Consider the following 12,416-nt stretch of genomic DNA (forward strand, 5'->3'; position numbering starts at 1 on the left):
ACTTGAAAAATATTGTAAATCAATAAGCATCTACTTCTGATAATAAATGTTATCAGAAATAAATGAAATTATTTGTATTTATAGTTAGAAATATGAAAACTGTCAAAGGAGGCCAGTTCAATTCTATCAATTTTTAGGAATATGGCAAGCTCTTAGAGCAACTTCAAGCAATGAGAGAGTGGAGCTGGATGACAGGTTAAATGTTATTTTGATATACTTCTTTACTTGCTAGTCACACACTCTCCACAGATTCATTATTGGAATTATAATTCTGCTTCAGGCTTCCAGACAGAAGCTTGCTAGGGTTGTTGAAGTTAAAGACCTTAGTTTTTGTAATTTCTAGGTATTAATGTTAAACAGAACTGCCAGAGGAGCAAGCTGTCCAAGTTGTTTCATTTATTTCTTAATATCACAGCTGTACAGTTTTCATACATACAGAAGGAAATGCGCATTGGTTAACCAATGGCATTTGGCTGCATTTCCAATTATAATACAGTAAGTGCAACTCCACTTAAAAATGTACATTTATACAACTTATACAAATTAAAGATTGCTACATTATTATCTGTGACAGTATAAAGCTTGTTTTATGTTAAGTTTCATTACTAAACCACTTCCTGGTTAAATATAAAATGTACTGAATCATTTTAAAATGGCCCTTGTGGTACCTGGCCAGTATATAAAATATTTGTCATGTAAAAGTCAACCATTTACTTTTTTTTAAAAATAATCTTCTAACCCTATTTCAACATTTGTTATTAAACTGTTATACTGACACACTTTGTAGCAGGAACTAGATTCTTTACCTTTGTTCTGTTAATTCTTGTACTGGTTGTCAATGAAAGAAATTTAATTTGCAAGGTACTGTAGCTTTATTCAAATGCAGCCGGATGGCAATACTATTTGATAATTTGCTCAAAAGGTAAATAACATTCCCTTATGAAGAAAAATGAAATTATGTTCAAGAAATATTGTAATTGAAATTTTAATGGGTACAGTGCTACAAGCACACACAAAAAAGTATTCTTTTCTCTTAAGACCCAGCTGAACACTATTACACTTAAACTTTTATTACTTTGTTTATTGTTAAATGTTGGTCCACGGACCACACTTTCTTGTTTATAGCTGTACCAAATGAAAAACAAAATCAGTCTTATTGCCGTCCCTATAACAGGAATGGTTCAGTTTCTAACCTCCTTTAAAAATATACATTTTACAATCCTAGCACCTCCACAAAGGTGACACTGACAATAAATACACTGGTTTGGTGGTTTTAGTTTTCTTTGCTATTAAAAGTCTCCAAACTACCTGTTGTAGGCCCTTTCTTTTTTTGATTTCTCCAGTGCCTTGTCCATGGTTTTCTCGTTTTCTCCTCTACATTTGGGGCAATACCATTTACCCTTTGGTTTATGATTCAGTCCCACACATGAGAAATGAAACCACTCAATTGGACACTCATCATTATCACATCCTATCATTTCTCCGTAGGAGACTTGATTACACAAGCAGTATGTTGGCTCATTGGGATCAATAGGAAGATCTGCTGGAGAAGCTTCTCTCTCTGCTTTTGCCTTGGAGCGCTTCTTTTTCTTGGATGTTTTTGCTTTCTTCTCTTTTGGAGTTCCTGAGGTGATGTCATCGTGATCGTGATTATTAGAAGCATTTTCTCGATTTTCATTATTCCTTTGCCGCCTTGACCTCTTATTGTTGGGCTTTTCTGCCTGAGTGATTGTTTCATTCTTTGACTTATCCTGATTGGCTTTGCCACTGTTCCCAGTAGTGTCGTTAGTCTCTTGACAAGTCTCAAATAGTTCCACGTGACCATCCACTTGTCTGGTTCTATTCTCAACGAGCTCCACCATCTGGCTGACAATTTGGATTTTTTCATCTCCCAGCTCCTGACTCCTGATCAATGCTCTCTGTATGCAATGCAACAGTCTTCTCTTCTGCACTGCATCTGTCTCTCGTTTGAACTTTTCATAATAATCATCCAGCTCCTTTAAGATCTCTGCAAAAGAAAAAGAAAAACTATCAATATTATTCATAGGCAGAAAGTCTGAACAAAACCTTCCCATATCTATTCCTTGCTAATGCAGCAACACCTTCTTGTAAAGTGCAAAGCTGATCAAAGGTGGACTCTCCAAAGCTGAAATCTGACAACAAACAGCTCATATCTCTAGCAGATTATTTTTGCCTCAGCAGGTCTCTCTAGAACAGAATGCAAATGCAACTGGTTTGGATTTGGAAAACTGTTATTTCATTGTTGACTGCTGAACTCTGAGTGCTTGTACATGTGTCTAGTGGCAAGTGATGTCTATGAAACAGCTTGTTGCAAACAAGGGGAAGTTATAGAAGACTAACAAATGTGTGCCCTGGGTCTTGAGCCTGTTTCCTTGTAGATAAATAAATATTTTAAACTAATTTCCATCAGTAGCAACTCCAAAATTAGTTCAAAATTCAGAAACGGGAGGAAGACACTGGTTATTTTTCAGACCATCTTCTAAGTATTAATATTCTTTGAAAAAAAAAAAAAAGCCCACAAAGAAACTTCCTCCAAATTAAAGATGACAGAATTACATAATTTTTGCTCACAAGAAATGGCTGAAAGAGGCAGAGGGAGCACAAATCACTGCAGGAAACAGATACTGAGTGAGTTAATGATGACACCCATACTTTAGAGCTGATGCAGAAATCAGAATGCCATGGACTGGTTCCTGAGCAACAAGAATCTTTGCTTGATAGGGCTGATAAAACTGTTCCAATCGTCCATTCCTCCAGTTGTAGGGCTAAAAAGGACTAGAGCCCTGGTTGCAGGATAAAGGTCAGCCCCTTTTGGGTTTGTTTTTTCCCCCTCCCACACACATTCTTTGAAATAGTTGCATTATCTTGAGTAAATACATGGATATGTTTTCTGTATGCGTTTACCCAGAAGAACCAAGAAAACATTAAAATAACATTAGGACATTATAATATATTGCATGTCAGAGTTTTTTATATGTATCAATCAAATGCATTTATCATATAGATTTGTCAGTCAAATGTAGATAGTTTAAGTGGCACTATTGTACTACTGTAAGGTTTTATTCAACAGAGTGTTTGAGAGATCAGTCTGAAGAAGAAGACACTTTAAATGCTTAAGTATGTGGTTCTAAAGCACCACTAGCTTGATCCAACTCCCTTCAACAGAAGCGAGATGTAGTATCTGCTAAAACTCTCTTCTGTTTCCTTTTTATACTCAACCCTAAAGGAGATATCTAGAATATGGACTTTTAAACCACCTCAGATTCTAAGCTGTTTCTCAGTCCGTTCACCTTGAAATAAGGTTAGATTGATAATCAAAAAATGAAGCTTTAGAAAGAACATAACGCGTGCTGAAGCATAAAACTAACAGTTTTGCTCCAGTAAAAGTTATGATCCTATCTAAATTCAAATTAGATCTTAAAGGTTTTTTCTCTGAATTTCACAAGTGTGAATACCTATTTGCCAAATCAGATTCATTTTTGGACAAAAGACATTCTAGCAGTAACTGATACTAAATAACACTGAAGATCGTGTGACTTAGGCTTTATGTCTAGAATAAAAATGTGTCTTTTCCAGATCATATTTACAAACACATCCTAGAACTCTGATACAGACAAACTAAGTTCTGCTTTAGTTAGTACAGCTGCAATAGAGGCTCCCTGCCAGGGTTCAAAACAGCCAGCGAGCAGGTGCTGAAGTGCTACTTGCCTCCCCTCCCCAAGAGCTTCAGTGTGTTATGACATGCCAGCTTGCATATTCTTATAAAACAAAGTACCTTTCACTCTACTGATGACAAATCCTCCCAAGTAATTTAAATGTCCATCATCAATTATTCTTAATGACTGAAAGAAGTTCTATGATACAATTTGGGGGCACTTGATTACTGTCACTGTTAGGTTAGCCCACATGAATGTGATATAAAGATAATTTTTCTCGGAGAAACAGTTTGCTTTACTTAGAGCCAAAATGCTTAAATATAGGCTACTAAAATGTAATGACTTATCTAAAATAGTTAAATTTATTACTTCCAGCATATTGCCAAACTGCATGACAGATGTGGAAGCACATGGAAAAAATGCCATTTTCCAGGAGCTGCTTAATAATTTATCATATTGAGAGAAAAGCATTTAATTTAGTCCCAATGGTCTTAATTGTGCAAGGTGCTAAGCACTTCTCCTGTGTTGCTAATCAAGTTGTTCAGCAGACTACAGAATGCCAAGCAAAGTTTGCTGCTGTTTAGATACCCAGATAACAAGGGTTTCTTAGCACTAACTGGGTGTTCTTATAGATGAAGTTGTGGAGTGGATACAGTACACAGCACTGAAATGTGATGTTAAGCAAGAAAGTGTTTGCTTACCAGCCAACTGCAACTGAAAGCAGTGCTAAGTTCCAATTCCTTATACAAGGGAGCTCTGCAGCACAACCTATGTGTTCTCTGCACAAGTTAATGTTAACCTCTTCTAGTTGAAGTACTGTATAGACCCCATAGGAGAGCCTAGCTGTTCCAATGTCTCTCAAAACAGTCAAACACCCCTATAGCTACCTACTAGGCTTTGGTGCAATACAGATACCTGGCCTGATAAACTTGGAAATAAATAATTTCCACACCACTCCCCTCTATTCCCTCCACTCACAAATACAGAAACAAAAATTCTGCAAAAAAAACATATTAGCTATAAGAGGCTGTTGGTTTGATTCCTGCAGGGTGTCAATCTTTGCTTGCTTCATTTTGTTTTTTTCAGGGAACATAATAAAAAAGAGATTTAACTGCAACAATCGTAGGAATAGCTTTCTAAAGGGGTCCTTAACTTTGCTAACAAGTCCAATGAAGAACAGTATCCTCTTGAGTGTTCCTAGCACTCACAGTCATTCTCAACCAAGGTGTCTTCATAGGGAGGGGAGAAATCTGACCAGTGAGGTGCGAGGACCCATGTGTCAACTAACCATGTCCCAAGGTAGATCGAAATGACCTGTGGGCTAAAACATCTTGCGACCTGAGAAAGAACACCTTGCATTTGAAAGCTTGGCTAATTCTATTGCAACTACGAAGTCAGTCTCACTCTAAATAACCCTGGCCACTTATGTCATTTCTGGGGCATCATGGCCACAACATCCCTCTAAGACTATTATTAGATTAAAATGTCGCTATTGAAGGGAACAGGAACAGGCTTGGTCACTTGTGTGTGCTGGGGAGTCCTAAACATCCCTCATCCCTTTTTTGCTCACCTCATTCCCCTCCCCACATACTCTGAGCCCAGAAGCAGTTCAGGCTGAATCACAAGGCTTAACATAGAGACAAGGCTTTTCCTGAGTGATGTCTTTTATTGGACCAACTATGCAGTTGGGGTAGTTAGACAAGCTTTCAAATGCAAGACATTTGTCCTTAGCATGCCAAGAAGCAATTTCAAGGGAGCTGGGATGCATAGTGATCACACCCAGTGCTAATAAGGAGAGAACAATGGTCAGGGACCATGACTCAGTTTCCCTGCTCCCTGTTCAATTGGCCAAGAGCTCCTTATCTTAGAGGGAAGAATGGGAATAGAGAAGTGTGAACTTGAACAGCATAAAGCTCCCCCACACAAAGGCAGAGGGGTGGGAGCCTGGAACGTCCCTCAGTCACGACTCTGAGGACCCTGAGACCTCTCCACCTGGGAATGAGTATGTCCTTGAGTTCTCTGTATTTAGCTGCTCTTGGTAATGTTGCCTGATCAATAATATCCCAATAAACTGGGGGTATGGTTGGGAGGAACTTGCTTTGGCATCTCTTAGATTCAGACGTGTATTGGATGGGACCTCAGGAAGTCATCTAATCCAGTGGTTCTCAACCTTCGGTACCTTGTGTACTGCCAATCCACACGGTAAAAGCGAAACCGGAAGTCCCACCATGGCACCTCTGGTTTCATCACTGTGAGCCAAGTCCCACTTTTTCCACCATGGCCAGGAGCAACGCAGCCTTCCCGGGACCTCCCTCCCTATCCCCCAGCACACTGATGCTGGGGAGTGTAAGCCCCGGCACCGGACATGGTGGGAGGGGCAGCAGCTGGTACTTCCAGCCCAAGCAGGCAAAGACCAAAATGCAGCACCTGTGTACCCCCTGCCCGTGTCTTGCGTACCCCCAGGGATACGCGTACCACAGGTTGAGAAACAGTAGAATCCAACCCACTGCTCAAGTCAGGACCATCCTCAGCCAGATCATCCCAGAGCATTGTCTAGCTGGGTCTTAAAAACCTCCAAGAACGGAGAATCCACAACTTCTCTGGGTAACCTGTTCCAGTGCTTTACTACCCTCCTAGTGACAAAAATTTTCCTATCTAACCCATGGGCGAGCAAAACAGGAGATCTGGCTGGCAGCTGGATTTGACTTCCCAGCAGCCCTGCTCTCATTACTTCAACAGATCTCCATGGGGACCCTAGGAGAGATGGGGCCAGGGTCTCATGGAGACCCGCGCAAGCAGTGCCAGCAGGGCAACAGCTGGGCACGGAGCTGCTCCAGGGCCAGGGCCTTGTGATGGTGACAGCATTGGCCAGAGCTGCAATCCGCTGCCCCTGGGGCGTGCAGGCAATGATCGCAGCTCTGTCTCAGCTCTGCCCTGCACTGTCACCATGGCAAGATCCGGCCCGACCCCAGAGCAGCTCACGGCCCAGCCGCAGGCCCTGCCAGCACCGCCTGGGCTGGTCTCCATGGAAACGCTGGCCCTGTGCATCAAGGCCCGGCTGCTGGGGTCCCCACGGAGACCTGGTGGAGCAACGCGGGCAGGGGCTGCTGGGGCTAGACTTTGCCTGCCTCTGACCTAACCTAAACCTCTTTTTTGAGGGGGGGAATTAAAAGCCCCGGGTGCGTGGTGGAAAGATGCGCCCCGGGCCCCGTGAGGGAAGAGAAGGAGAGGCTGGGGCAGCGCCACACGCCCGCTCCGGCTCCCACTGCAGCGGACACCAATGACAACGGGAAAGGGCTGTTGGGCGGCTCTCGAGGCTGCGCAGCGGAGTGGGGGAGGGGCCGTGGCTCGGAGCCCCGCCCCTTGACGTTAGGAGACTCCGCCCCCTCCCCCATCCTAGCAACCGGGCAGTTACCAACGCGCCGGGAACGCCCCGGATGTGACGCCACGCCATTGTTCTCGGACAGGAAGCGGAGAAGCTTCCTGCGTTTTTGCCTAACAGACTAGCTGCAAACAAACTGAAGCATAGCCCCGCCTCCAAGCCAATCAGGAGCGAGCAGCTTTGGGGCGGAACGCGCCTATCAAAAAAAAGAGGAACACGGAAAGGTTCCCGCTCCTGTTTCCCAGCGAGCCAATCGGAGTCAAAAGCTCCGAGAGGAGCACGCGCTCTCCGGAACAACGGACCAATCAGAAGAGAGAAAAGAAACTCGTTGAGCCCGCCTTCATCATCTTAACTCGCCAATTAGATTCCGAATAAGAAGTGGCACTTACCTCCTCAGACCCCGCCTCCCCCCGCATCTAAGCACCCGCGCGTCAATCACAAAGTGCGCGCCCGCGTCGGAACCGCCCAGCCGGGCCCCTGCCACCAATCAGTATCGGGGAACAACGGCGACTCGATATTCAAATTAATCCTCCCCCCTCCCCCCCCCAAAAAAGTTGCTTCGACAACGTCACGAGGAGGCGGGGCCAGGAGGTAGAACAGTCCCGCCGGGAGGCCAATCAGTGGGCGGAGAAGGGGGGGGGAAATAGGCATTTAATAGGAAAGATTCCACCCAATAACTAGAGGCGGAGACGCCATATGCTAATGAGCCGTGCATATAAAAGAGGCGACGACAGCAAATGCTCCGGCAAAGCTCTGAGGCGCCAGTAGCAGCGAGAGGGTTTTGTTGCGTGTGGACGCGGGAGCCCTTTTTTTTTTTTTTTTTTCTTTTTTTTTTCTTCCTCCCCCTCCCTTTCCACCTTGGCCTTTCCATCCGCTGCGCTCCCGGGGCAGCGCCGCGCGCGGGGAAGTTTGCACTAGTCCCCAGGGGCATCCGGGGAGCGGGTGGGGACCGCCCGCTGATCAGCTGTGAGCCCCCCTCACCATCCCTCAGAGGCGAGGGGCTACTGCGCTGAGCTCCTTCCTCGCTCCCCGAAGTCACCCCTGCCGCCGGCGCCGAATCAACCCCCTTCCGCCCCCCAGCAAGTGACCGAGCTCCTTCCAGCCCCTCCGCGGGACGGGGGGGCACGTAGCAATTCCCCGCCCACCCCCCCAACACACACTGAGGGGCTGCTGCTGCTCCACAGGCTGACGCGAAACCCATTGAAGAAGCAGGAGGGGACGCCTCCCCCTCCCCGACTCGCAGCGCACCCCTAGTCCCTCCCCCTCCCTTCCTCCCTCCCTCGCTCGCAGCCTCTCTCTCCTACTACAGCCATCATGAATACTGTACATTCCAAAATGTTGCGCCGTAATCTCCCCCCCCCTTCTCTTCTTCCACCCAGCACTTTCCTCCGTCCCCAGCAAAACCTGGGGCGCCCGGGAACAGCCCTCCTTTGTGCCCCCTCCCCTGCCCCGGGCGCCGCCGCCGCCTCGGCCAGCTCCCCCCGCCCAGGCAAGAAGAAACAAGGGGGAAAAAAAGAAAAGCGAGAGTCTTTGCTTCGGAAGAGGAGCGGAGACCTTTTGTTCCGCCCCATGACAAGAGCTGGCGCTGCGGATCAGCCCCCCTCAGCCGAGCAGCTCTCGTCCCTCCTCCCTCGAAATAAAACTACCATCCTTGAGAGGTGCAAGGGGGAGGGGGGCAGCTTTCAGGGAAGGGAAGGATAAAAGACAAACCTCCTTACCCCCCCCCACCCCAACACACACACACACGGAGAGAAAAGCAAGCACTTTACCTTGATATTTGGCGTCAATCTCCCTCATCAGAGAGACGTTTCTCTGCAGATCGAAGGGCAGGGACTCGATGGAGTCCAAATAATCCTCCACATAGTTCACGAGCTGCAGCTGGTCTCCGTTAGCGGGACTCAACATTTTCATCCGGCGAGTGGAGAAAACGAGGCAGGCAACAGAGGGATCCGAGCCCCCTCCACGGGCGCAGCGGCAGCGGCAGCGGGGGTCGTCTCCTGCCTACCGCCCAGCCCAGGCTTGCAAGGGCTGCTCGGTGCCCGGATCGCTCCCTCGCAGCTCCCCCCACCTCCTCCTGAGCACCGGGAGCAGCTACATCGGACTCCTCTCCGGTGAAAACACAGAGGGAGGGAGACACACACACACACACCCTCCGCGAGTCACCCCGCTCCAGCCAGCAGCAGCAGCTGACTGAATGGCTGTCGTGGCGGGGACCTCACGGAGGACAGGGGTAGGAACAATCGGAGGGAGGGGTGTGTGTGTGTGTGCAGCTCACACCAGCTCCTCCGAAACAATCTGGAAACAAAATCTGGTCTGCAAAGTGTGAGGCAGCAGCGGCAAAAGCGAACCCTTCTGTTTGCCGGCTCCTGCTCCTGCTCCTGCTCCTGCTCCTCCTCCTCCTCCTCGGTGTGGCTGCTGCTCCCCGCTCAGTGCGCCGCACTTGATCCAACGTGGAAAACCCAAATACCAGTTTCAAACACTTGGGAAACATTCAGCCCCGCCACGCACCGCGCATGCGCACCCCTCCCCGCTACAGGGGCGGGTGGACGTTCGCACACACACACTCTCTCTCGCTTCCTTCCCCCCTCCCCTACAGATTTATTACCCATCCCTGCTCACGCTAGGCTGAGGGGGAAAGTTTTGGGGCGGGAGGGGCTAAGGGCGGTGCGTGGCACAAGGGTGTGTGTTTGTGCGTGTTCACTTGTGCGTGTGACTCATACGCCACCCGGTTTGCAGCGGGGGCTCCCCTTTAACGGAGCAGCGAAGCCAACTTCCACCCCCCAACACAGGGAGCCGCATCCCTCCTCCGCCGCTGCAATGACACTCGCGCCAGCCAATCGGAACGCGCGTCGCGGCAGATATTCCGCCCCCCGGCGCTCCAAGCCAATCGGCGCCCAGAAGCGGGGGAAAGCAATGACAATTATGCCTGGGATACCGCGACGCGTTGCGGGGAGGGGGTGTACTACGCATGCGCACTTCAGAGGGGCGGGGAGAAGAACATGGTATCTGCCGGGACTACATTTCCCAGCAGCCCCCCCTTGCCTTCGGGTTCTGGGCATGCGTACTCCCCGCGATGACTGCAGAATAGTGGGGAGAAGTGGGCGGGAAAGCCCTGCCTGGTGTTCCCGGTTTCAGAGCACATTCGGGTGCAGAGGACCAAAGGGAGGAAGGGGTTACTCGGAGGGACATGCCCGGGGCGCCGGGCTCGGGGCACAGGGAAGGAGAGGAAGCAATGCCTGGGTGAGGGGGGGAGGGCGGAGCGCTGTGTGCGGGGGGTACGCTGCAGGCCCCCCGCCCGCTCCTTCAAGGTGATCGGAGGAGAAAAAAACATTTCTGTTCATGTCTTTATTTCCCCTCCTTCCGGGGCTGTGTGGCGCCCGTGGGGCTCCGGGCTGCCCCTGGGCCCGTGGCGGGGAAGGACACGCGCAGCCTGCTGAGGTGTAGCCGTGTCAAAGTCAAGCGCAAAACCAAAGAGCCCGCCGTGTCCGCCAGCTCCGTGCTCGGCTCGACAACAACCGCAGCCTGCCGCCCTGCCCTCAGCCCAGCCGCCTGCTTCTTGAGTTCGTGGCGGGGGTGGGAGACCTCACGTTGCATATACGGTGTGTGTACACACACACGCACACAGCGCTGAGCTACTTAGTTCTTAGCGAGAGCTGCAGATCTGACGTTGCATATACTGTGTATGAACGGTGTGTACACACCGTCTGAGTCGCCTAGCTCTTAGCAAGGGATGGAAATCTGACGTTGCATATACTGTGTATATACGGCGTATGTGTGTGTGTGTGCGCACGCACACACACATCTGCCTGCCCCGAGTTGCCTAGTTCTTTAGTTCTGGGGGCAGAGGAGGTTGAAGACCTGACTTTGGATCTATTGTGTATATACTGTGAGTACACACACGCACACACTATGTTTCTATATACTTCATATACTGCACAGAGAGACAGGCAGTTAGCCGTGTTAGTCTGAAGTCAGAAAGGCAGGGTACATATGCACCTTATGATCTTCGCCAAACACTAGCTCTATACACACACGCGCACACACACACACACACACACACACAGGAAGCAATATATCGTGCGATGTACTGTATGACTCCAGTGCTTCCCCTGTACACGCACACGCACGGACAACACTTCAGGCCTTCGCGGAGCACAACTAAGGGACGAGACACGCAGCCAGTCAGTTTCCCTTTGCAGGTCACCTCTAACTTGCACTAAACCGGGGAGGAGGGGATCTTGTTCCTGCAGTGAGATGTGCATCCCCCTCTCCCCACTGCTAACTATAACTAGCATCTCGCTAACACAGGCTAGCTCAGCTCCCCGCCTCTCCCCGGGGGCCCGGATACTGTCGTGCAGAATTTGCCCCGGCCCCAAGAGAGTAAGACCCATGATCATGCTTCTTCCTCGCAGCTCCCCTCAAAAACGTCCTCGACCCCGGGACAGCGAAGTGCCTGGAGGGCGCAGCGCCATGCTCCCCGCGCCCAGGTATCTCGAGGGGGGTGGGCAGCACACCCTCCACCCCGCAGAGGGCACGAGGTGGCAATCACACTCACACACGCGCGCGCACACACACACTCCGCACCATTATTGGGGGTGGGAGGATGGGCATACCACGCCATGGCAAACCCTGCAGAACACGCATCATCTCCAGAGGCTGAGATTAAAATAATGCACAGCTCTGCTCCATCCTTAGAGAAGGAGAGGCTCTTTATCAAGCAGCAGAATCAGCCATTGATTCCCCCCCCTCCCCCCATCATTTCTTGATCCATGCAGTTTCACAAGGGAGTGAGACCCCACGAGAGAGAGAAAGAGACATCAAAATCACACCAAACCTGGTAGGGGCAACACGCATAGCAACATCCTCCTCTCCCCGCGCTGGCGCTTCCTTCCCTCACACCCCTTTGCGCCCCCGCCCCCCGCCCCGCGGGGAGACTCGGCGCAGGGCCGGACGGCTCTTCCCTTCGGAGCCCCGGCACGGCTTTGGTCCGCCGCTGCGCCGTGCGAGCTGAGATCATGATGGCAGGGCGTGGGGGAGGTTTCTCTCGGAAGAGCTGAGGCTTTGTTATTTTAACTCCAGCCGTTAAAATAACGCGAAGGAAGGAAACACGTAGGTTTATTCCCTCCCCTCTGCCCGCTTGCATGGGGGAGACTCTTTCATTTAAAAGGCGTTTTAATTGATATGCACAGTTGTCAAGACAACGGTATCATTAGTAGGAGAGGCGCAACCCCACCCCTTTCCCCCCTCCGCCCTCCGCCTTTCCTTCCTCTTTTCCCTGCTCCCCCACTCGCTCGTGCTGTTTAGCTTGCTAGCAGTTTCTCCAGCAGCAAGTCATTTATCTCCCCCTACACACACTT

At 49.5% G+C, this 12,416-nt stretch overlaps 1 protein-coding gene across 2 annotated transcripts; it reads right to left on the reverse strand.

The window, feature by feature from the left end:
• Nucleotides 1-381: 381 nt before the first annotated feature.
• On the reverse strand, nt 382-12,080 carry ING1 (inhibitor of growth family member 1). 2 transcript variants are annotated; one of them, XM_019484959.2, is made up of 2 exons: nt 11,894-12,080; nt 382-2,008 (listed from the first exon to the last, which is right to left on the reverse strand). In XM_019484959.2, exons 1-2 carry the CDS (start codon nt 11,919-11,921, stop codon nt 1,305-1,307), a joined length of 732 nt encoding a protein of 243 aa, XP_019340504.1. In that variant the 5' UTR covers nt 11,922-12,080; the 3' UTR covers nt 382-1,304. The 2 variants fall into 2 exon arrangements, with proteins under 2 accessions (XP_019340504.1, XP_006260529.1); XM_006260467.4 differs by lacking the exon at nt 11,894-12,080 and adding an exon at nt 8,829-11,829.
• Nucleotides 12,081-12,416: the final 336 nt, after the last annotated feature.

The sequence above is a fragment of the Alligator mississippiensis genome, chromosome 1 (genome assembly GCF_030867095.1).
Source record: "Alligator mississippiensis isolate rAllMis1 chromosome 1, rAllMis1, whole genome shotgun sequence".
NCBI classification, from domain to species: domain Eukaryota; kingdom Metazoa; phylum Chordata; order Crocodylia; family Alligatoridae; genus Alligator; species Alligator mississippiensis.